The following is a 26,474-nucleotide window of genomic DNA, read 5'->3' as shown; positions in this document are numbered from 1 at the left end:
GATAGTCTCCAACAGATAATCTCCCAAACACTAGCAACCGCCGTGTTCGGAAGTACCTGGATTTGCACACGAGGTGCGGGGTGTAGTATGAGTACAATCAACTCAATAAGTAACAATACTAACCTTTGGGTTGAAAGTAGTAACGAGCTTAACATGTACAATCTAGTATAGAAATAACAGTACAGAAATATAGGCATACTTTCACGTTTAATAGTTAAACTCAGTACAAGTAAAAATAGATCAATTCTGAATGATATGAGGAATATGACATCTCTTTATCTACATGCCAATGTATATGCTGTATATGACACACCTCAGTGGAAAACCTCGTGTACTCACGATCACAAACAACTCAGTCACTCAGTACTGTATATGGCCAATCCAGCCTAGGGAAGATCCATCTAAGACGAATTATGAATTTAACAGTAATTCAAGAACACATAAACTTTAAATTCTAACTCCGCTATCGGGTGAAGTGAAAATATGAATGATTCAGACAAGATCCACGTCAAGGGAATTCATGACAATTATAAATAAATAAGGAAACTCCATGCCTTGAGAAGTCCATCCCAAATATAAATAAATAAGGAAACTCCATGCCTCGGAAAGTCCATCCCAAACATAAGATCATTTGCTCTCACTGTGGGGGGTGCAGACTCCGGAGGGGCTCCTTCAGACCAAGCGCTATATAAAGCCGATATGGCCTACTGTGGCATGAAGTCCGATACCCTAATAATAAAGACTATAAGGCATGCTACGGCGTGCAACCCCAATCCATATAATAATAATATATATAAAGCCAATACGGCCTGTTGCGAGGCACAACTCGATCCCATGAATATCCTCACAATGGATGAACATGACTGAGTATGAAATGTACAATTTAAAATAATTGATTCAACAGAAACACAACCCTATGGGTCCCAAAATATCGGCACGTAGCCTAAACACGATCTTTAATACGAGCCTCAACTCAATTTATCTAATACGTGGAGAATATGTGGATAATGACATGATTCTTTAATTTTACAACTCCACAGAATTTATTTAAGTCACAATTTCTATGGTGCACACCCACACGCCCGTCACTTAGCATGTGCGTCACTTCCAAACAATTCATATAACACAAAATTCAGGGATTCATACCCTCAGAACCAAGTTTAGAAGTGTTACTTACCTCAAACTGTGCAAATTCTTTATTCCAATATGCCTTCGCCTCGTGAATCGTCCTCCGAACGCCCTAAATCTAGTCACAATTGATTTGATTCAGTCAATACAGTTTATAGGAATTAAATCCATATGAAAATACTAATATTCCAACAAAATCCAAAATTTAACTCAAAAACCATGTGTCCAACCATGCCAAACTTACTAAATTCCGACATCAACTTGACCTTCAAATCCTCAAATCTTATTTTCAAATTCCTAGGCCCAAATCCTTGAATTACACCTCAAAAACATGTAAGCTAGTCGGAATAATCGATGATAATTCAATATTATTGAATAACAATTATCATAAGTGACTTACCTCAAGATTGCCCGTGAATTCTCTTTGAAAAACCAACTCAACCCGTGCTTGAAATGTCCAAAAATGAGAAAATCTCGGACCCCTTTGTTTTTGTACACTATCTAGAGGTTTCTCTTCTGCAGAAAATTTAACCACATCTTCCCACTTTTGCAGTGAAGCTACCACTTCTGCGACTGCCTTCACTTACGCCGGCTCGCTTCTGCGGTTTTTCCCAGCTTCTCTTGCCTCCGCTTCTGCGACCTTGGTGTAGCTTCTACGGACTTGCTTCTACGAGGTTCCGTCTGCTTCTACGGATCTGATGCTTCTGCGATGCCAGGCTCGCTTCTGCGAGCTCGGACCTGCGTGAAAATTTCCATAGGTGCGATTGCATCAGTAGGCAGAAATTCTCAGCTTTGTTCTAAGTCCAAATTTGATCCGTTAACCATCCGAAACTCACCCGAGGCCCCCGGTACCTCAACCAATTATACAAATAAGTCCCAAAACATCATACAAACTTAGTCGAAGCCTCAAATCACATCAAACAACGCTAAAAGCATGAATCATACCCCGATTCAAGCTTAATGAAACTAAGAAATTACAACTTTTACATTTGATGCCTAAACTTATTGACCTCAAATTTTGCACACAAGTCATAAATGACATAACGGACCTATGAAAATTTTCAGAACTGGATTCCGACCCCGATATCAAAAAGTCAACTCTCCGGTCAAACTTCCAAACTTAAATTTCCTATTTTCGCCAATTCAAGCCTAATTTAACTACGAGTTTCCAAATAATTTTCCGGGTATACTCCTAAGTCCAAAATCACGATACGGAGCTATTGGAATCATCAAAACTCTATTCCGAAGTCGTTTACACATAAGTCAACATCCAGTCAATTATTTCAACTTAAGCTTTAATTATTGGAACTAAGTGTTCCAATTCACTCTGAAACCTTCCCGATAAGTCTCAAAATTATAATTGAACACACGATAAGCATTAAATGGGGGAACATGACTGTAATATTCAAAATAACAGGCCGGGTCATTACAATACTCTAGTTTCATTCTATAATGCTTATGACTCAACTCCACCGATTTTGGGGTGTGTATTTGTGAGATTCTATTCTTAGGAGGTTTTATATATTATTCAGTCGCTTTCAGTAACTTGTCATTATATATCTATTCAGTTGTTGTTATTTGTTAGGCTTCTTAGTTGTAGAGACTAGGTACCATCACGACATCCTTCAAAGGGAATTGGGGTTGTGACAAATTATTATCAAAGCTCTAGGTTCATATGTGTTACAATTAGTCATAAGCAGGTTTAGTAGAGCCTTGCGGATTGATACTGAGACGTTCTGTACTTATATTCGAGAGGCTACAGAACTGTTAGGAAAATATCACTTCTTTGATTCCTTATCGTGCGAAGTGGTTGATTTCGAAAAAAAATCATTAACTTTCTATTCTCTCACAGATGGTGAGAACACGCACCGCAGGATCCGTCGATCAGACACTCACACCCCTACTAGAGCTACAAGAGGCCGAGGAAGGGAACGTGGTATAGCCAGAGCACCAGCCCGAGCTACGACAGAGGAGCCATCAGTAGTTGCAGTCAAGGGTCAGACACTCGAGGCGCCTATTGCCACCCCAGTAGTTTAAGAGACCCTCGCACAGTTCCTGAGCATGTTCAGTACCTTAGCTCAGGCGGGGTTGATCCCACTTGCGTCAGCCACATCTTAGGCTGGGGGAGGAACATAGACTCCCACGACCCGTACCCCAGAGCAACGGGTCCAGGTTGATCAGGTTCCAGAGGTTATACCGGTATAACATGTTGCTCTGATTCAGCCCGTGGTTAGGGTAGCAAAATTTGAGAAGGAGCAACTTAGGCTCGAGAGGTTCAAGAAGTACCACCCTCCTACTTTTACTGGTTTGGATTCAAAGGATGCACATGGTTTTCTTAAGGAGTGTCACCTCATTCTCCATACTATGGGTACTGTAGAGAATAGTGGGGTTGCTTTTACTACGTTCTAGCTAAAGGGAGGGACATATCAGTATTGGCGGGTGTACGAGGTGGCTAGGTCAACCGAGGCATATTCACTTACATGTGGTCAGTTTTAAGAGTTTTCTTGTGAGAGTTTATTCCTCAGACCCTTCGGGATTCTTGGCGCAAGGAGTTTGAGTGGCTGCGCCAGGGTACTATGTTAGTGTTAGAGTATGCTATCCAATTTAGTGATTTATCCAGGCATACACTAGCCTTGGTTGCCACAGTCAGGGAGCGATTCGTCGGTTCATTGATGGGCTCAACCAGAGTATTAGATACAGCATGGCAAGGGAGTTGGAGTCAGACACTTCGTATAAGAAGGTGGTTGAAATTGCACAGAGATTGGAGGGTATGTGAGACTGTGATAGAGATGATATGGAGAACAGGAGGTCTCGTGGCACAGGGGGATTTAGTAGTGGTCACGCCGCAACTATAACTCGTCATGGTAGGGGCTATGTGAGCCGTCCAATTTATTCCGCACTTCCAGCTTCTAGTGGTGCTCTGGTTGTATCGAGGTCCTAGGTTGCACACTTTGCCCAACCACTTTCTAGTGCACTTCCTATGCGTGGTGCCTTCAACGGCCTTTCCAACCGACCAGGCCCGAGCCATTCCCAGCCGCCACTCCCACCGAGAGCTTGTTTTGAGTATGGTGATACCTGGCACATGGTCAAAGACTACCCAGACTCAGTAATGGTGCACTTTCTCAGGCTCCACGGATTCATTCAAGTCCGCAGACTTCTCAGGACATGATTGCTGCCCCAGTTGCTGCTCCACCTACTTAGCTAGCTAGGGGGTAGGGGATGGGCAGGTAGAGGTCACTCTAGAGGGGGAGGCCAAGCCAGATTCTATGTTCTTCCAAGTAGGACAGAGGTAGTTGCTTCAAACTCAGTCATTACATGTATAGTTCCAATTTGCAATAGATATGCATCAGTCTTATTTGATCCGGGATCCGCTTATTCATATGTGTCATCTTACTTTGCTCCATATTTGGATATATCGCATGATTCCTTAAGTTCTCATGTTTATATGTCAACACTTGTGGGAGATTCTATTATTGTGGACCGTGTGTATCGATCGTGTCTAGTTGTTATTGGTGGTTTTGAGACCAGAGTTGATTTGTTGTTACTTAGTATGGTAGACTTTGATGTTACCTTGGGCATAGACTGTTTTTCACCTTATCATGCTATTCTTGATTGTCACCCCAAAACTGTGACGTTGGCTATGCCAGGTTTACCACGATTAGAGTGGAGGGGTACATTAGATTATGTTCCTAGCAGGGTTATATCATTTCTAAAGGCTCGGCAGATGGTTGAGAAGGGGTTTAATTCTTATCTAGACTTTGTGCGGAATGCCAGTGCTGATACTCCTACCATTGAGTCAGTTCCGGCAGTGAGAGACTTTCTAGATGTATTACCAGCATATCTTCCTGGAATGCTGCCCGATAGGGACATTGTTTTGGTATTAACTTGTTGCCTGGCACTCAGCCCATTTCTATTCCACCATATCGTATGGCCTTAGCAGAGCTGAAGGGGCTAAAGGAGTAGTTGCAAGAGTTGCTTGATAAGGGATTCATTCGGCCTATTGTGTCGCTGTGGGGTGCTCCGGTCTTGTTTGTGAAGAAGAAGGATGGCTCTATACACATGTGTATTGATTATCGTCAGTTGAACAAGGTTACAGTGAAGAACATCTATACATTACCACACATTGATGACCTATTTGATCAGCTACAGGGTGCCAAAGTATTTTCCAAGATTGATTTGCGGTCAGGTTATCATCAGTTGAAGATTCGGGATCTGGATATTCTGAAGATTGTCTTTAGGTCTCGGTATAGTCACTACAAGTTCCTTGTGATGCCATTTGGGCTGACCAACGCCCCAACAACATTTATGCACCTGATGAACAACGTATTCCGGCTTTATCTTGATTTATTCATTATTCTGTTTATTGACGACATCTTGGTGTACTCCCGTAGTCGGGAAGATCATGAGCAACATCTGAGGATCGTGCTCTAGACCTCGAGGGAGAAGAAGTTATATGCAAAGTTTTCAAAGTGTGAATTCTGGCTTGATTCGGTGGCGTTTTTGGGTCATGCAGTGTCGAGTGAGGGGAACAAGGTATATCCGAAGAAGATTGAGGCAGTGCAGAGTTGGCCCAGACCATCTTCAGCTACTGAGATCCAGAGTTTCCTTAGTTTGGCCGGGTATTATTGTCGTTTTGTAGAAGGCTTGACATCTATTGCTGCACCTATGACCAGATTGACACAGAAGGGTGCTCCTTTCAGATGGACCGAGGAGTGTGAGGCGAGCTTTCAAAAGCTCAAGATTGCTTTGACCACAACCCAAGTGTTGGTGTTTCCTACGGGCTAGGGGTCTACTATGTATTGTGATGCGTCATGTGTTAGCCTTGGCGCAGTGTTGATGCAAGATTGTAGGGTGATTGCCTATGAGTCTCGACAGTTGAAGACTCATGAGAATAATTATCCAGTCCACAATTTTGAGTTAGCAGCCATTGTTCATGCATTGAAGATATGGCAGCATTATTTGTATGGTGTTCCGTGTGAGGTCTTTACTGACCATCGGAGTCTACAACATTTGTTCAAACAAAAGGATCTTAACTTGCGGCAGCGGAGGTTGTTAGAGTTACTTATGTACTATGATATTACCATTCTATATCATCTCAGAAAAGCCAATATGGTGGCCGATGCCTTGAGTCGAAAGGCGGAGAGTTTGTGTAGCTTAGCATATCAACTACTAGCAGAGAGGCCATTAGCATTGGAGGTTTAGGCCTTAGCCAACTAGTTTTTTAGATTGGATATTTCGGAGCCTAGTTCAGCTCTTGCCTACATGGTTTCTCCGTCTTCTCTATATGACCGTATCAGAGAGCGTCTGTATGACGACCCCCATGTGCTTGTACTCAAGGACACAGTTCAGCATGGCGATGCCAAGGAAGTTACTATTGGGGATGACGGTGTGTTAGGGATGCAAGGCCGGTTATGTGTGACCAATGTGGATAGTTTGCGTGAGTTGATTCTTCAGGAGGCCCACAGTTCCTGGTACTCAATTTATCCGGGTGTCGCTAAGATGTATCAGGACTTGAGGCAGCACTATTGGTGGAGGAAATTAAGAAGGACATAGTGGAGTATGTAGCTCGATGCCTAAATTGTCATCAGGTGAAGTATGAGCATCAGCGACCGGATGGTTTTCTTCAGCGGCTTGAGATTCCTGAGTGGAAATGGGAACATGTCACCATGGACTTCATTGTTGGGCTCCCATGGACTCAGAGGATGTTTGATGCGGTATGGGCGATTGGGGACAGGTTGACCAAGTTGGCTCATTTTATTCCGGTAGTGACTACCTATTCTTTAGAGCAACTGGCTCAGGTTTATATCCGCGAGATTGTCTGACTTCATGGCGTACCAATATCTATCATCTCTGGCAGGGGTACACATTTCACCTCGCATTTCTAGAAGGCCATACAATGTGAGCTCGGCACACGAGTTGAGTTGAGTACAACATTCACCCTCAGATGGACGGACAGTCTGAGTGCACTATTCAGATTTTGGAGGATATCCGTCGTGCGTGTGTGATGGATTTCAGAGGTGCTTGGAATCAGTTCTTGCCACTTGCAGAGTTTGCCTACAACAACAACTACCATTTAAGTATCCAGATGGCTCCATATGAGGCTCTATATGGGAGACAATGTCATTCTCCAGTTGGGTGGTTTGAGCCGGGAGAGGCTAAGTTATGACGCACGGATCGGGTTCGAGATGATTTGGAGAAGGTCAAGATGATCCAGGGTGGGCTTCGTACACCCAATCGAGGCAGAAGAGTTATGCAGATCCGAAGGTTCGCGATGTTTCATTCATGATTGGAGATAAGGGTGGCAGGTGGGCCGGTCCAGGACCGGCCCGGTACCGCGGTTCAAACGGGCCAAACGTGCTAAGTGGTTCGGGACCGGTAGGATCGGTATATTTGGGCCTGGGCCGGTCTCGTGGGCTGGTTCTTGTCTTTAGAACCGGTAGGACCGGGACCGGACCGGTCGCTTGGCGGGACAAACGGTAATATTTTTTTTAAAAACACTAGCCGTTTGAAAAATTTAAAAAAACAGTCGTTGGGCTGTCAAAAATAGCCGTTGGCTGTTTAGAAAATAGCCATTAACCCATCCAACTTTGTTTTAACTCCAAATTTTTTATAATTACACTTTTTTCCTATTTTCAACTATAAATACCCCCTCATTATTTTATTTTTCTTACAAAATCAATATCAATCTATCATAATCTCTCTCAAACTTTCTCATATAATTGCTACTATTGCTTACTTTATTCCAAAAAATAGTTCAAAAATATTGAGGTTGTTACAATTTGTGAAACAATTGTGAAGTTGGTGAATTAAAGTATTCAGGTCTTCAACGATAATCAATTTTCAACAAGTTGTTCGTCAATTCGGTAAACGCGTTCCAACTCTTAAGTCTTAATATTATAGTTTTGTTTATTTTATTTATTTGCTATTACTTGATTAATTAAGATGGCTTTCTTAAAAAATTATTTTTCCAAAAATAAGAATAAGGGAAAATCCAAGAGTGGCAAATCTAGTGGTCATGTTGTTCCTCCTCCCCTGCCCCCGGTTCTCCGAACCAAACCCCATATCCGTCCTACACCTGCTATTCTTGATAGAGATAATAGTTTATTACAATTTGATATTACTACAAATAAATTTTCTGGGCAATATTATCCTACTATTTCTAACTGTTTAGTTTATATTGCAGAACTTGCTAATTTGTTTGCTTATTTTTCAAAGGGCGGGAAAATTTATAAACTTGCTATTGATTCTATGAGAAAAAAGTTTAAAAAATATTTTTTTCATATTCCCCCTATTTATGGTGTTGCTGCTTTGTTAAATCCTTGTATAAAATTAGGAGGTCCTCAATTTTGGTATGAGCTTGAAGTTTATTTGTCGCAGGGAATTGAGGAAGTGAATCCTGATGGCTCCTTTAATCTTTTGCAATGGTGGAAGGACAAAGAAAAATTCTTTCCGGTTCTTTCAAGGATGGCCCGAGATATTTTAACTATTCAAGCTTCAACAATGGCATCAGAGAGTGCTTTCAGTCAAGCAAGACTTCAACTCGATAATTATAGAGCGTCTATAAGGGAGATCTTGGAAAAATCAATACTTTTCAGAGATTGGATCCGTTCTGAAAGAAGAAATTTTGGACTTGCTGAATCACAACCAGAGGAAGACGAAGCTTACGAAGAAATGCTAGCTGAACTTGCGGAGGATGCTGCTTCGCCCGACATTGGAAGCGGCGATGACCAAGCTACTTTTCCTCCACCACAAACGGAAATTCCTCCGGACCTTGAAGGATTTATGAAGTTTGTAAGAGATACCATGTAACTTGTATAAACAAAAATTAGTATGTATTATGTAACTTGTATTTTGGCACATCTTGGCTAGTTTCTTTTTCTTCTCAATGGTGGTATTACTTGTTGTGCTCATTTCATAGGGGGGAGGAAGACTAAAAAAAATATTGCCATATTTTTTTAATGCTATAATAAAATTACAAGGCATTGCTTTGAATATCTCTTTACAATATTTTTGTCTTTAAATTTGAATTAAAATATTTAGGTCACAATTCTATAATAAAATTTACAAGGTATTTTTTTAAACATCGTTTTATCTCTAATTTCTATTTAATTTTAAAAAAATGTATTTAGTCATTGGGCCCACTTAGCTAGCGGGCCCGACCCGCTTAGCCCGAGACCATGAGTTCGTGGGTCCGGTCTCGGACCGGTTCTTACAAAAAGACCGTTTAGCCCGGGACCGTTTGGACCGGCCCACTTGGCCCATTTAGGGACCGGACCGGCCCACATGCCACCCCTAATTGGAGAGCGAGGTTTGCTCTAGGTTTCACCCATGAAGGTTGTGATGAGGTTCGTGATGAAGGAAAAGTTAAGCCTTAGGTATATCGGACCTTTTGAGATCCTTGAGAGGATTGGAGAGGTGGCCTACAAGCTTGCCTTGCCACCTAGTTTATCGGCAGTTCATCAGATGTTCCATGTCTCGATGCTACAGAACTATTATGGTGATATGTCATGTCTCGATGCTACAGAACTATTATGGTGATATGTCACATGTTCTAGACTTCAGCAAGGTCCAGTTGGACGAGGATTTGACTTACATTAAGGAGCCCGTGGCTATCTTGGACCGGCAGGTCCAAAAATTGAGATAAAAGGATATTGCTTTAGTGAAGGTTCAATTGAGGGGTCATCCGGTCGAGGAGGCAACCTAGGATACTGATCACGGTATACGTAGTCGTTATCCTTATCTATTCACCACTTCAGGTATGTCCTTATGCACGTTCGAGGATGAATATTTGTTTTAAGAGAGGGAAAATGTAACGACCCGATCAATTTTTGCGTAATTGTGCCCCGATACCCCTTTTATTGCTTCACACATGTGTGTTTATACTTTTATGACTTGCGGAGTTGACTAGTTTCATTCCGGGAAGCTTTCAGGTTGATTTGGACCCTTGATTCTAAAATTAGAAGTTTAAATTTGAAAATGTTGACCAAACATTGACTTTTGTGAAAATGACCCCGAAAATATGTTTTTATGACTTGAATAGCTTTGTATCGTAATTTCGAACTTAGGCGTATGCCCAAAATTGATTTTGAAAGTCCGTAGACTGATTTGTGTTGATTTGCCAAAATTTGGCAATTTTAAGTTAAAAAGTTTGACTGTAGGCTGACTTTTAGCTATTGAGCTCGGAATTTGATTTTGGGACTTGGAATAAGTCTGTTATGGCATTTAGAACTTGTTTGCAAAATTTGGCGTCGTTCAGAGTTGATTTGATAAGATTCAGACGTTTAGTTGAAATTTTAGAAGTTTTGAAAATTTCTTTGAAATTCATGCATTTTAGAGCTCAACTAGTAGTTTTAAATATTATTTTAGTATTTTGATCGCGCGAGTGAGTTTGTATGATATTTCTAGACATGTGTGGATGTTTCGTTTGGAGCCCCGAGGGCTCGGGTGAGTATCGTATGCTTAGCGGAGTGTTGTTGGATTCAAAATTGCTGGTTTTTCTGCACAAGCCTCAGATCTCACATTTGCGAGGTCTGAGTTCGCATTGCGAAGGTAGGCCAAGTCTGATGGCTTTGCATTTGCGAACCCAGTGTTCGTGTTTGTGAAGGCCTTCTGGATGGGCTTGGTTCGCAATTGCGATGATCTTGTCGCAATTGCGAGGGCATCGGCAGTCGCAAATGAGGTCCCATATTCGTATTTGCGAAGAGTTGCCCCATGCCTTCAGTTCCGCAATTGTGAGGCTTTATTCACAATTGTGACATCTGCAACTAATCAAATAACCGGGAGACAGGAATTTTGAGTCCATTTTCTCATTTTTTGAAACCTAGACTCGGTAGGAGGTGATTTGGAGAGAAAATTTTCACCTACAAACCTTAGGTAAGTGATTCTAATCTATTTTTAATCATATTTCTTCAACATATCGTAGATTTTAACATCAAAATCAGGTGAATCAAAGTAGAATTTTTTGAAACTTTGTTAAGTTTTTGAAAACTAAAAAATTTAGTTTTGAGAGTCGATTTGGACTCGGGTGTTGAAACCAATCGCATGTATGAACTCGTGGGTTTATGGGTAGACAAAATCTACCATTGGACCTCAGTTTTGACCGGGCATCCGTATTAAGTTTTGTTGACTTTTGAAAAAAGTGTAAAATTTTTAATTTTATCTATTGCAATTGAATTCCCTAGCATTGTTTGATGATATTGAGTCGTGTGGAGGTGTATTTTAAGGGAAAATCTATTTTCGAGTGTTGAATTGGCCAAGTTGAGGTAAGTGTCTTGCCTAATTTCATGTGGGGGAACTACCCTTTAGGATTGGTATTGTTTGATCCAATTGTGCTAAGTGAAATCCGTGTACGCAAGGTAACGAGTGGGTACACAGGTTATACATGGGATTTGATCGGTTTATGTTACTTAGACTATTTCCATGCTTTAATTGAAGTGTCCTATTATGTTCTAAATTCTCATTGTCAAACTATCCTTAATTGTTTTAGAATAATATCCTTAAATGACTTAGTCAACTTGTGTAGTATTTGTTCTACTTCCTACTTGCTAAATTGCTCACATGCTTTAGTTGAACTTGTTGTCTCCTTTATTGTTATATGTTATCTCTCCACTGTTAATTATCATTATTCAGATTAATTGTTCGTGCTATCCCTTTTCTTGTTGATCCTCATTATTTGAGACTCAATGTTGAATATTATTTCCTTTATTGTGAGTTAGTCTTCTCTAATATCGTGGTTATACATTATTTTCTCATTATTGAGTTATTTGGTGTTGAAATTGGGAATGTTGTTAATACGTTGAGGCGATGTTGGTTATTGTTGACACATCTATCTTATTAAGCATTTTTCATCCATTGTTGATGTTGGTATTCTTGTATACGTTGTGGTGGAGTTTTGGGTTATTGTTGTGAAAATATTGATATTGTTGTTGTTGGCAAGTTGTGATATGTGGGCACTTGTGGTGCGAATTGTTATTGTGATGTGATATTGACGCGCATGCGGCAATATAAGACTTGGGTTGATGTGCATGCGGCGGTATAAGATGGGACCTATGTGTGTGTTGCTTGTAAGGGAACTACGTGAAGCCACGCGTCATCATAAGGTGGGCTAAAATACGTGTAGCTATTTTGGGAAAACTGTTTTCAATATGTATTTTAAAATATAAGGCTCATACGGCGGTATAAGGAAAGATTGTAATTGAAGTTGAGAAATGTGAATACGAGGCGGTACATCAGTTGTGATTCTTGATTATATGAGGCGATACCTCGATTTGATTTCATTATACACGAGGCGGCACCTCGTTGCGTTCTTGCTTTTTGTTTCATGTTGCAAAGTGTTGTGGAAGGAATATTTCTTATTGCTTCATTCCTTATTATTCTAGAAATTGTAGTCCATACATGATCATTGTAGCACTTTAGTTGCTCCTTTTAAGATATTTCTATTGTTAACTTCCGGTACTAGTTCTTGCTATTATCTTGTTCCGTTTCAGTTATTCTTCAATATCTGTTACTTATCCGTATTACATTTTTATACTGTCTATTTTATATCCTAGTAGGTGTCTTGACTTGGCCTAATCACTACTCTACTGAGGTTAGGCTTGATACTTACTTGGTACCATTGTGGTGTACTCATACTATCCTTCTGCACATCTTTTTGTGCAGATCTAGGTACGTCCGCTCGTGCCGGTCGATGGAGATTTCCTGATAGCTGCTTTTACCGGAGACTTCAAGGTATGCCTGCTCGGCGTCCGCAGGTCTCGGAGTCACCTTCCCTTATTTTTATTACTATTGTATTTCTTTATTTTCGGTACCATTGTGGTGTACTCTAGTTGCATTCTATAGAGCTTATGACTCAGTTCCACCGGTTTTGGGGTGTGCATTTGTGAGATTCTATTTTCAGAAGGTTTTATCTATTATTCTGTCGCTTTCAGTAACTTGTTATTATATATCTATCCAGTTGAGGTTATTTGTTAGGCTTATCTAGTCGTAGAGACTAGGTGCCATAACGACATCCTTTGGAGGGAAATTGGGGTCATGACAAGTATGTGTCGGAAGGGTTAGAGGTTAAATGAATCGAAGCAATTGACTTTTCGCAAAATTCCCAATTTATGGAGTTGACTTATAAACTGTACATTAGAGATACATGGCAATGTTATAACCCGTACTTTTGGGGTAATACTAGGAGTGATTAAAATGCTAAGAAGGTTGTGTTATGAGGTATTTAAATCATATAATAGGCATATGTTAAGTTTTGAATTCAAGCAAATGTAAAATAAAAGTCAACAAAAGTTGTCGCAAGTTACATTCATAAGTTTACTGAAATGTGGGTTTGATGTCACTGAGCTTTTATCCCAATATACTTCGAGTCACGGGTGATCCACCACCAAATTAAAAGTCTATTAGTCTAGTTTTCAACATGTTAAACTGTTCATCGATATGGCACCAGGGTATGGAGATATGCACATTTTAGCTGGATTGTGTAGGCAGCCCTATTGGGACCCACATAGGCGATGGAGATTATTTTTGATACTATAAAGTGGGCAGCCTTTTCCCCACCTTATTTTTCAAACAAAACAGAACCGTAAGCACCCTAAATTTTTCCAAACATCTCCCCATTATTCAAGCAAATCCCACCAAAGTTTTGAGATAATTCTTCATATGAAAAGATCATAGTACTTGTATAAGCTTAGTTATCGCTTGTTGTTGTTGAGCCGGATACTTTTTTCAGGCTGAAGCAAGGTGTCTAAGGGCTGGATCTTGTTGTTTAAGGCAAGATCTTCTTCTTCTTATTCTTCATGTGTATAGCTTAGTTTGATCTTTACATGTTCTTAGATGATACAAAATAATGGTCGAATGTTGTAGTTGAGTTGAGGGTTTTATATTAGACGTTTTGGGGATGTTCTTGTTGCTTTTGAGGTGATTGACGTATGGTTTTGGTTGTGATTGTTGTTTTTGTTATTCTAAACTCTAGGAATAAAAAAGAAATATGGGAGATGTTGTCCCATTTATCGTAGTACGAGCTTGTCGCTAATTAGCTAGATGGTATATTTCTTTTGTTGATACTAGTGTTATTTTATTTGTTGTAGAATAGTTGGGAAGAAGTTAATTCCATTATCATCGTTGAAGGGTCGGATTCAAAGGTATGTTAAGGCTATCTCTTTCTTTTTTAGCATGAATTCCAAACAAGTTTCCTTCCAAGTGTGATTCCGAGAAGTAGAACCTCTTAAATGCTCTATTCGTGTATCCAATAATTCCATGAACGTTCTTGGTACTGCCCTGGTAAGATAAGTATTATATGATTATTGGAAGTCTTTTTCTTCTCCCAGAAAGTGTATATCAACCATATCGGCACTCTCAAAAAGACTTATGTAAAGCAACGAATGTTAGCTAGAGTTGACATGAGGACTTTATGTGCTTGGCATTTGTTGTATATTATGATAGACATTATGAATACTTATAGTGTCCTGGTAGTTGCAGGTGTGCTAGCCTAGAAGATATGGGTTGATAACCTAGTAGTTACAGACTCACTAGTTTGGGTGATATCAGCTCGATAGTCGAGAAAGTACAGATTCACTAATCTAGTAGCTAACACATACGTACAAGATCCTATTGTGATATAGCAAAGTAGTTATTATGTGATTACGCAACTTGCATACTATAGATTTAGATGATATGTTAGTTGGTTTGGATATTACTCCCAAGGGCCCAGATTAACGATATTACGAGACAACGAGATGTATCCCGGTTGATAAGAATATAGTATATGCCTTGCATGTTGCGTTGTTACTTGAGATATATGTGTAAGGCCCCGTAAAATTTTGTAAAGGAATTTAAGGTTTCCAGGTGCCGAGGTGGGTTTACGTGTTTGAGGCGGCTCAGACCTTTTGGGTTGAACAATGCACTAGGAGTAAAGAAAATTATTTTGGCAGAAAAAGACATTTCTATGGCCCACTATGTGATCGCAGAATCACTCTGCGGGCCGTAGAATGGCCGCAGAGTGAAGCAGTAATTGAGCAAGTTTGGAGGAAAGTCTGTGGTGCATTATGCGACCGCAAAACAGGTTTGGGAGCCGCAAAACTACCGTAAACCCAATCCATATGTTCTAGTTCAGGGGCACCAATTGTGCGGCTGATTTGCGGACCACATATCCATTCTACGGTCACTATGCGACCGCATATTTGTGTTTCAGAGCTTCATTTTTTTATTTTTATACCCGACCCGATTTTGATAAATAGCCTTTGGGGCTTATTCTGGGGCATCCATCTGGTGATTTTGGAGAGAGGTAGGAGCATTTCAGAGAGAGAAAGAGGAAACCTAATATTCTAATTATCCATTCTTGTCCCAATCTTCAAGAATCAAGGAATCCAACTACAAGATCTTTATCTAAGAGGTAAGATTCAAACCCTCATCTTCAATTTCGAGTTTGGGTATGAGATGGGTAATTTGGGAGTATGCATTTTGGGTATGGCAATTATTATATCACATGTATGAGCTAGTAGGGATTATGGGGAAGTTGTTGAACAATCTTGGGTAGTTTTGCTGATGAATTAGTTGTGGTGTGAAGAAAATCTATGGATGAACCTTGTAGTGTAATTTGCACACCTAGTGTTTGATAAAATACTCAAGTGAGCTGAAACTATGAACTCCTTCCTAATTTGTGTTTAATTTTGTTATATCTCTAAATAGATCGAAGTGGATAAGATTTCTGAAATATTGTAATAAATTAAAAGGCTCGAAGCAAGGTATGTTGGCTAAACTCCTCTTGTAGAATCGAATCCATTATGTCCTCGTATGTTGTATGATTGGTTCAAGCTCTTATATCTCATATTCCGAGTTGTTCTTTATAAGCTTGACTATTCCGAACAAACTCTATGTCAAAAGATATATGTTCAAAATGTAATCCGAATGCTCTTATCCTATTGTCTTATCCTTTGAGATTGTATTTAAATGTGACCAGGTGTCGAAATATTATGAATTCAATTCATAATATGTCTTAATTGCTAGCTATCATGCCAAATTGTTGAAGAAAGCTCAATGTGCCTAGCATTTCTTATTTGCTCATATGTGAACTAAAAGTCATGATTTAGAGATGCTTTGTTATTGATAATCCATGATGAAGTATGAAAGTGAAAGGGGTGAACATGAAATACGAAATACGGCCGACGTGGTAAGAATGATATTACATTTGTAGCCACTAGTGCCAATGAAATGAAAAGATGCGTAAAAGACTATGAAATGAGTTGAAAGTCCTTTACATAATAATGTCATTAGTGTCCTATGATCAACTGTGACTAGTACAAGTAAGTGATAGTATGAACGTGAACTGTGGCCGTTGCCAAAATGAGAATCATGAACTTAGCTAGTGACCCAAGATGACAAATAGGTATATAATGAGGTGTAAAAGAGACATACTATGCTTAATGATGATGAACCATACGAAAGGAAATTGGATCCATGTACCATTGAAATCTACTTACTGATTTGCCATGCATGTGTTAATGTAAAGAACTATATTTCTCCATGATGAGCATGAACATGAAGTGTTCCAATAATCCGGGAACTTACGACGTTAAAAGTAGTGTTAGTCATGTCACTCGAGTTTATATATGATTATGTGCATAGTGATGTGTTATGGAAACCCTATGGACGGTTTATGAAACGCATAGGTATATTGTGTTATGAATCCTATGGATGGTCTATGAAACACATAGGTATATTATGATATGAAATCTTGTGGACGGTCTATGAAACGCATAGGTGCATTGTATATGGAACCCTATGGACGGTCTATGAAACAAATAGGTATATTGTGTTATAAACCCTATGGACGGTCTATGAAACGCATAAGTATATTGTGTTATGAATCCTATGGATGGCCTATGAAATACATAGGTATATTGTGATATGAAATCCAGTGGACGGTCGATGAAACACATAGGTGCATAGTATATGGAATCATATGGACTGTCTATGAATGCATAAGTGTATTGTGTATGAAATATATAGGTGTACGGTATAAATAAATACCATGGACTGTCTATGAAACGCATAGGTATATAATATGATATGTGAACACTAAGGACGGCCTATGAAATATATGGGCGTAAAATAAGAGAGGGATATGGACGGTCTAGTGAAACGCATTATTAATGCAGGCAATAGGTGCCACTTTCGTTGGAGTTGTTTGTACATGTTGTTTCAATTATATTATACTATGTATTCCGGTATAGTTCATATGGCTCAGTTGATCCCAAAAGAAGTTTAGAATGATGAAAGTATAATAAGTCTTGATATTTGATTTTATGGGACATTTTGTAGTCTATTGGTGCACTTTAAATGCCTCTTATTTGAGTTACCGTATTTTCATATGAGTACTATTCCACATGTACTCACGTCCCTTTTACTGGGGGTGCTGCATCTTTTAATGGATGCAGGTGGTTCCATAGCAGGCGGCATCGATCAGTGACAGCAGTATACCCTCCTCTCAGCTTCTTGGTGAGCCCCATTTCATACCGGGGTTATGTACCCTTTGTTTTCTCATATATTGTGTTTGAGGTATACCCGGAGCCTTGTTGCCGATATTATCCTTATACTCTTTTATACCCGTTAAAGGCTCCATAGACATGGTGTGGGTTGTACGTTGGTATTGGGAAGGTCAAACTAATGATGTTGTAAGTATATCACATGTTCCACTCATAAACTATAGATGTGCAATGTAATATATTGAGGACTTTAAAATGAAGTAACTAATGGTAATGAATTGGTATTGTACACATGATCTCTTTATTTTCTAATTGACGTACGCTATACTACCTACTAACCTTCTACCCTAATCCTCGACCTCCACAACTTTCTATTAAGGGTCATGTCCTTAGTAAGCTGCAGAAGTGTCATATCATGTCTAATCACCTCTCCCCAATACTTCTCAGGACTCTCTCTACCCCATATAAAATAATACATAAATTGACTCTTAATTTACACTTTCTTTACGTAGGATTGTAAAATGATAACCAAACACCGTACATGGTGCGGTGAATTTTATATAAAGCAACTAAAAATCTACCAAATATGGTATTAGCTTATAAGTTTTAATACATGAATAATTTCCTTCCCAACCATCAACCAAACGACCTCCAAGTATATAACATAAGTGAACATAAAGTGAATGTGGAAAAGGGAGGAGCTAAAACCTATTAAACTATACCAAGATCTTCATTTACAGTTGAACTTAACAACGACCTTAAGCCTTCTATTTGATAATCATCTTGCTTTATACTTCTCTTTCTAAATCTTTCTTATGAATACTTAGAAAGAAAACTACTATTTCAATAAAAAATAAGTTTCCTTGCACTCCATTTCTCCTTAATCTCAGAAAAACAAAGCCATAATCTGAATATGAATCAGACTGCATTATGAAATAATGAAATCAAGAACAGAACCAAAGCAGTTCTTTACAAGTAAGGCATGGAAAACAAAATACTTATAAACAAATGAATAAATAGAATTGTTTATTATAGAAGAATCCCTCCAGCAAACATCCAAGCGTAAATATACACCTTCAAAATTGATTATTTCTACAATATCAAGTTCCTCTTGCCACTTTCACAGTGAGCACATAAAAGGTGGTGTGGAAGGAAAGGCATCAGCAAAATATACAAAGTTTTTAGTTCCTTCAAAGAAAAATATGGTTTAGAACCCACAAAATAGAAGAAATTTTCAAAAAGGCGGTAACATGTACCCATCTCCTAAGACGAGCGACGAAAATACCACTTCCTTCCAAGCCTCAAAACTTGTGGATACTGGCTGCCCAGCCTATGGAGACAACTTTAGGGCATTTTTTGTCCTGCTTTATTACTCCACATAAATTACATGGTCTGTCTGGAAAAACATAATGTTAAGTTGGATGGAAATTTGGAAAGATAATCCCTATGATGTCCAGGAAGAAAACACTTGTATGCCGTTGAAACAACTTAAATGTTGATGCAAGATTTGGATAATATTATCATACCTGCAACTTATTTTTTAAGACCATTGCATGAGAGGACCTTCTTCCCATAAGGACTGGTCCGAAGAATAGGAACATGGGCTCTCACGGCCTCCACTAGTGCAGCACGCAGAGCTCCCTACATGTTAGGAAATTGTCAATATACATATTCTTTAACGTTAGAACATGCAGTAGTGAAGTGTCAAATGTAGGAATATGTGTTCAACTGTATCGTTCGGGTCCTTCAATATTTTCTTCTATTATTCCTTTGCACTGGTTGACTAAATATACCTGTTGGGGAAACACCTTAAAACACCTAGGAGAAGAAAAGTTCTTTATATCCTGCAAGACTAAATGTTTCAAGCGCAGAGCCATTGACTCGCCCAATTTAGGGCCCTCTTCAGAAGTATATCCGAACTACCAAATCTGTATCTTGAAACTAGCAACAATATTTAAGATCGCAAAGAGATAAGGCGGGTGCTAAAATAACTAACCTTTGAGATATTTAGAGCAGCTTGGATAACATAGTTTCCATATGGGTCCTGCATGATCTGGTCTAGTCGAGGATCACTTATCAGCTCCTCAATAATATATGAACAACGTTCTTCATCCGCATGCTTTAGGCATTTCTCGACTACATTACTGCTGTATTTTTGCATAGAAAGATCCGCATATTTACCCCGCAGCTGGTCAAATATATCTGCTGTCGCCCAGGGATTACCGATGTCGAAAATATATTGCACAACATAATTCCTGCAATAGAGAAAACGATGAAACTTAACTAAAGAGAAATCCAAGTTTATGTATTCTAACAAGGAAAGGAAATTTGACACTTGAAATTGCCATACCCAAATGGATCTTGGGAAAGAACCAACGCATTAGAAGCGATCTCATAGATTAGTCGATGTCTTTGTCCACCATCAGATTGGCTAAGACATTTCTGAAGCACACAACACCCATGACGATCCGATGCAAGTTCAACACAATTCGTAATAGCAGCTTCAAACAGGAACTGCAAAAGAAGAAATTTGTGTCATAACAAGTTTCATCAACTTCTGCGGCATGCAACACTAAGCAATGAAGGAAACTTCAAATGGCTATATGTGAAAACTAACGAACCTCTCCAGCAGTTACAAGCCAAAATTAAGTGACACAAACAATAAAAAATAAGAAAGCGTGTAAAGAATTTACTTCAACAGGATGGATCAATATACCCTACAATGTAAGAGGGAAGCATCGGTAGTGGAAATGGAGAAGTAACACTATGAATATAATAGTTCATTTGTTTTATTTCCCTATAAGGAAGCATATGAATTGTTTCGAGTAACCAATATTACAGTTACAAGATATCCCTAATAAGACATGATAGAAACACAATAAGGTTGGCACTTGGCACGATCAAATATTATAAACAATCTGCTGCAGCACAGTCAACCAATGTCCTTGGAGTTTAAGAGAATCCGTCACTGACGAAATGACATCAACACAACAAATAAAAGGACAATACATATATTAATCATGATTATGCGGTCAAATAGTTCCTGTAGTATTATTTACAGGACAAGGAGAAGATTGACTATTCTGTTTATATCTATCCCATGTGAAAACAGAGACATTGGAGAACATCAATCTCCTGATGACCTCTTCAAAGTTATCTATGAAAAAACTAAACTCATGCAAAACTGGAGATGAGTATCTAGCTGCTGTAACAACCAAGGACAGAGAAAAACCGAATGACTATCCGATCATCAAGTTATACTAGTATTAGATATTGACTCTATGACTCTCCTTTTAAGTATACTAGGCAATGATTGCAATTCAACTGAACTAATGAAGCAAAGCACACATTTCATTGCTGATAAAGATTACATAGCATGTCCTTTGAGTGGAAAATAACTTGTAAATAAGGAATGTTGCACATTAAAATTAGCACCAGCAAAGTTACACAGGAATAGGTTTTTAAAACATTTTCACTAGAAAACTTGCTCTAGAAATGGCATGCATATTGTCCATGATAACGCATTCAAAACATTAACCAGTGGAACTGCCTTGTTAGTAAATGGCAGCAGGACATATGTGCAACTCATTCCTTGTCTTTTGTCATAAAGCTTAGTTTTCCCACAGCCTTAGAAGCTGAGTTTAGGTGGTTTAAAAATGAGCATTTCTACACTGATCATGTGACGGAAAAGAAAAGTATGCATAGAGTCTACTTGCTAAAATAAAACATCCATAAGATTGAGAAATCCAAGTCGTTTAAAAATTGATACTACCAAACATGCTACAAAGATGTAGTGGAATTTAAATGATAAGAGTTATGGACAAAAGAGACAAACTTTTTTCCCGTCTCTGCATTTTCTATCAGACTTGCAAAGCAAAGGAGCTTATTTTGATTATGTTCATTCTTTACATAAAAGGAACACTTAAGTCATCTCCACAAGATTGAGTAACAACTCAGCCCTTTGATCTCTAAACTACATCAAAGAAAATACCAGTCTAAATATTTTCTATGAACGAATACATATGAAACTTACTTCACTATATTCAGGTGTTAAGTATTGCAAGCACCGCTGTGCAACATGGTTTCCATTCATGTCCTTGATTAAATTCACTAAACCAGGTTTCAATGAGGACACGATCATAGAAAACTGTTCAGGTGTTTTAAGCGTTTCAATAACTTTTTGCACAGCTCGGGTCCTGCAGATGAGAAGAAGAAAAAAATCAAACTACTGTGATGAAAATGAACAAAAGAAGCATATCAGTAAGAAAAAGGACTTTGATAAAGATAGAAATCAGACCCGTGCATGTCACATGAAATCATTACAAGATCCCCAGCTTTTCTAGTGATTGCATGAAGTATCTGCATTCGCTGATCCTCATTGCACACCTCAAGAAGCTTTTGAACAAGGTAATTGCCAAAGGGGTCAATCATGAGTTCCACGATGTGAACAATAATCTCAGGAAAAATCTTTTCAACGTGTTCTGAAGTTCCTTCTGCAAATTTCCTTTGCAAGAAGCGGCATCCATTTTGATCCTTCGCCATGAGATATATTCTTCCAGCAAAATCATCAATTAAATTATACTCTTGAGATTGTGACCTCCGATGAAATTTGAGATCAACAGTATCAGGAGAATAACTTCTTGAATCTAGACAATCCAAGCGAGATTCCATACTTGGAGCATAGAAACCCCGCTTCGGATAAGCACAGGGTAAAACTCTTCTATTTCGGTTCATATTTGAAAGACAGTGATTACCTCCAAAAGAACCGAATTTAGCTGACTTGACTGGCTCCAATCCATGCGATCGTCTTAACATTCTTTCAGGAAAATATTGTTTCTCTTCTTTGTCTAGAACTTGTTGTGCATCAGAACCCACGGAGCAAAACAGGGGATTTAACGGGCTTATACTCCTTGAAACTTGCTGGTTGACGTGAGGTATGGGCATCTCCATGAATGGTGGCCGGGGGCTACTATTGATTGCTCTACTTGTTATCATCCCATTTGGTTGAATTGGACGCTGACTGTCCAACTGTTGATTTCGGAGCTGCTGCATATATAAGAAATAATGTTGTTCCTCTTGTCGACAAGCTCCGTGGGGCCGATTGATTTGTGAGTGGAAGTAAGGAGCAGGTGATGTAACATCCAAGAAATAATGTTGTTGATTGGAAATTACTGGAATATCAACCGGATGAATTGGTGGAAGTAGGTGAACACCTTGTACTCCAGGAGGTAATGGTACAGCTGCAGATATGTTCTCCATTCTATGTACATATCCACTTTGGTGCCCATAATTTTCTCCAATAGGACTAAAACCATTAAAAGCAGTCGGTAGATTATTTGGTGTTCTTGGAGACGGAACAACTACCACTTTGGAATCCAAATTAGAAGGGATTTTACCTAAGCCATTTTTGTGTTGTCCATTCACAACAGCTAAATGGTTCAGCAACGGCGTAGAACTGGCCAGAGGAGCTGCAGAGTCTAACAAGTTGCCATCTTTTACATGCAGCTCAGCAAATGCGGATGTTATAGCCTGTTCATTTGGTAAATTTATTTCTTCTGACTCAAACCTCTTTTTCGTTGGTGTTTGGACTCGGTTACCAAATTCTTTTAGCTCACCTAAGATCCCATTGGTTTTATATCGCTCACTAACACCAATGGTCTTCGACCTATCCAGAGCCAAAGCCCCATTTGAGGATACCAACTTCTGATCTTTTGGGCAATTGATAGCTCCAGATTCCTCAGGATATGAATTCCCAGAAGTAACATTTGGAATCTCCCCAAGAAGTTTCTCAAACTCATCATTTTCCAGTTCATTTACTCCATTCTCCATTTTCCGAACAATAGGCAGCATCAAGATTAGTCTTCACTAGTCACTAAGTGAGCAAAGTTCATCGACCTCAGGACTCAGTGTTTCTTCTATACGACAACAGAGAGAACAGAAAATGAGTCAAAGCACATAGTCAGTATACAAAATACAAAATTAGCTAAAATTTAATATATATACATCAAATATCCTCCTTGCAAACCAAATTTATCACACACACAAAAAAAAACACACACACACACACACAAAAAAAAAAAAAAAAAAAGGAAAAACATCAGCAAGCACAAAAACAACTTAAAAATTTGCACTACAAATTCCGCTACAAGAATGATACATATTGGCAACATCCACTGCATCTAAGCTAAAGAATCAAATAAAGTGATTGTAGGAAAAGCAAAAACAAAGAATCATAATTCTTCTCCATCGGACAGATGCCAGTTCGACCATATTTGAACATAATAATAACTACTAAGCCTCAATCCCAAGTGAGCTGGGTCGGCTGTATGAATTGTTCCAGTTAAGCTCATCTCACTCCAATATTATATAAAAATAAAAATTACAAGAAGTTCTCTATATTTTCCACTGCAATTCGTTCACATTTGAAGCAGATGATGAAATCTACATTTTCACATTCTAAAAAACATAGACAAACTTGGAAAAGAATGACAAAACCCCAGTTCAAGAACTGAGTTAGCACACTCACATTTACAAAAAATATGTCATTATCCAGGACAACAGACAATAGTCTACCAACCAGTCTCCTCGATATTGACGTCAAACAAAATACATAAAAACAATCGAAACAGACAAAATAGAATAACACATCAGATTCCCACAAACACATCCAAAATTCATCAGAGGACTCAAAACCCAACTCCACAGATCATCAAAAATCAAATGAGAACCCAAACAAAATATTCAATATTTTCAGAACTATTGAACAAAACAGAAAAAACCCATGTAAGAAAACATAAAACTTTGATCATAACACAGTGTGAAAGACCAGTGAGCTTACTGATCACAGTAACAATAATGCCATGGAATTGATCATATTATGAACTCACAAGGAAAAGGCTTTTCTTGATTTTTCAAGGTTACCCAAAAATCAAATAAAAAGGGAGATTTTCTTGAATTGTGAAAAACACAGAAGAAGTGAAAGTGAAGTGAGGCGGCGTGAGAAGAGTTTTCATAGGATTATAACTGAAGAGAGAGAGAGAAAAAGGAAGAGGTGGCATTCAACCATAGATAGATACTATGTATATGTATGTATGATTTGTACATCACATACACACAAAACCCAATTGAAACAAACAGACCAACAACTAGAAAAGTTGGCAGATATTTCAAGAAAGAGTACAATTTTGGAATGGCAGATTAGCCATTATTATTATTATTTGGGATACACCAAAACCATGCATGCCTTTGGTCTTCCCACATTGTTTGGTACGTTTCTGGTTTTCTTGCCAAGGATGACCTCTTTTAAAATATTGATTATTTAACCATACTTAATACTAGTACAATTAAACATCACTAGTAGAGTATTTAATTAGTATTCCACTATATTCATTTAAGGGTTAACACTTTAGACAAATGCGGAGCGAAGTTATGGTTTTTAACGGGCTACCAAATTCATAGTCTATTTTAGTTATTGGATTTATAATTACATATTTAATAGCTTTTCTACACAAACATAGTCCAAGCAAAAATAACTGTATTTATTTGAACATGTAACTTATTCTCTAGCTCCGCCCCTACTTTTAGGTTGCCAAAATGATAATGAGACTCCTAGATAACTAATTATAATAAGTAGAATTATAAATCTAAAAGATAAAACATATGCAACTATTATAATATGTTAAATCTCATCAATTGTGTAAGCCTTCATTGCATTGTAAGTGTATATAAGCAAATCTATTTTTTAATCCGTCTAAGCTCAATTTATTATTATATGCTTTAATCAGATAACTTGGATATACGATATGATATATATTTAATATAATATATTGCACATAAAGAATATAGAGAGAATTACACGCCTTATCACTTGGTCCAACAACCCATCAAAAAATGGCTCACGTTTGAATCTCTTACCCGGTGTGGCCCAGGTTGTACATAACTTGAAAATTACTTTTCATTCGTTAGCCCACCCCTTCTAACATTTTTTTTTTCTTTTCTTCATTCTTCTTCTCCCTAGTGGAGAGTTTTTGGAGGGAGGGAGCCGAGGGTATATCGGAAATAGTCTCTCTACCCCAGGGTAGAGGTAAGGTTTGCGTACAAACTACCCTCCCCAGATCTTACTAGTGGAATTATACTGGGTTGTTGTTGTATTCTTCTTCTCCCTATGTCATGACTTTGCACCCCTAAATTCCTCTGCCATTGTTATTCTCCTTCCACATTCAAAGTTGGTCCAATAATACATAAAATGAATTAGTTATTTACGTCGTGCACTAAAGAGGTTCACTTGGTAATTGGATCATCAAATTAGAAAGAAGGTGCTGGCATTGTCTCAGTCTTATCCTCAATCGCAATGGTCGATTAAAAACTTGAAAAATAAGAGTCATCATTAAAGGTCGTTCGAAGCTTCGATTTTAGAAATTGGGTTTTTCGAGTTTGTTAATTGTTTGGATTTGGTATTATCCCAATTGATTGGAATCATTAAGAGAAGTTTAAAACTTAAATTTGAAGTGATTTGAAGCAGATTTGAGTTAAATTTCAAAAGAGACTCAAGGAAGAAGAAGAACCCTTGAATCCCTATTGATAGGATTCATTTATATAACAATATATAATATTGTATAGTAGTGTGTAAACACCTCTTATACAATGTTATATGCAAGGTTGATACATTATTTACATGTATTAGGTGGATTTCTCACATTTTCTTTTTATTATTATTATTATTATTATTATTATACATATTGTAACTGCTTGTATAAAAGTGTACAAGCGTCTGTGACATACTTCTTGTACGACTTTTACTAGCAATCCTTGTTCAAAACTAGTCTGAATCTCCATCAAATGGCTTCAAAATGTATATATAGTCTCTTT

At 38.4% G+C, this 26,474-nt stretch overlaps 1 protein-coding gene across 2 annotated transcripts; it reads right to left on the bottom strand.

Annotated features, from left to right (window-relative positions):
- Positions 1-18,615: 18,615 nt before the first annotated feature.
- On the bottom strand, positions 18,616-24,818 carry LOC107791953 (pumilio homolog 12-like). 2 transcript variants are annotated; one of them, XM_016614115.2, is made up of 7 exons: positions 24,445-24,818; positions 21,904-23,521; positions 21,640-21,802; positions 19,957-20,120; positions 19,603-19,861; positions 19,133-19,247; positions 18,616-18,998 (listed from the first exon to the last, which is right to left on the bottom strand). In XM_016614115.2, exons 2-6 carry the CDS (start codon positions 23,454-23,456, stop codon positions 19,140-19,142), a joined length of 2,247 nt encoding a protein of 748 aa, XP_016469601.1. In that variant the 5' UTR covers positions 23,457-23,521; positions 24,445-24,818; the 3' UTR covers positions 18,616-18,998; positions 19,133-19,139. The 2 variants fall into 2 exon arrangements, with proteins under 2 accessions (XP_016469601.1, XP_016469600.1); XM_016614114.2 differs by having other exon boundaries at positions 18,616-19,002; positions 24,445-24,816.
- Positions 24,819-26,474: the final 1,656 nt, after the last annotated feature.

This window comes from Nicotiana tabacum, chromosome 19 (genome assembly GCF_000715075.1).
Source record: "Nicotiana tabacum cultivar K326 chromosome 19, ASM71507v2, whole genome shotgun sequence".
In the NCBI taxonomy this organism is placed as follows: domain Eukaryota; kingdom Viridiplantae; phylum Streptophyta; class Magnoliopsida; order Solanales; family Solanaceae; genus Nicotiana; species Nicotiana tabacum.
Note: the sequence above shows the minus strand (reverse complement) of the source record. Positions and strands in the feature narration are given on the sequence as shown.

Excerpts from the sequence above, each read along its gene's own strand:
- LOC107791953 (XM_016614115.2), bottom strand. The coding sequence starts at position 23,456 with ATGCTGCCTATTGTTCGGAAAATGGAGAATGGAGTAAATGAACTGGAA. Across the intron at positions 20,121-21,639 it reads TAACACCTGAATATAGTGAA|TTCCTGTTTGAAGCTGCTAT; the intron begins GTAAGTTTCATA and ends CTTCTTTTGCAG. Across the intron at positions 19,862-19,956 it reads CTTTCCCAAGATCCATTTGG|GAATTATGTTGTGCAATATA; the intron begins GTATGGCAATTT and ends TCTCTATTGCAG.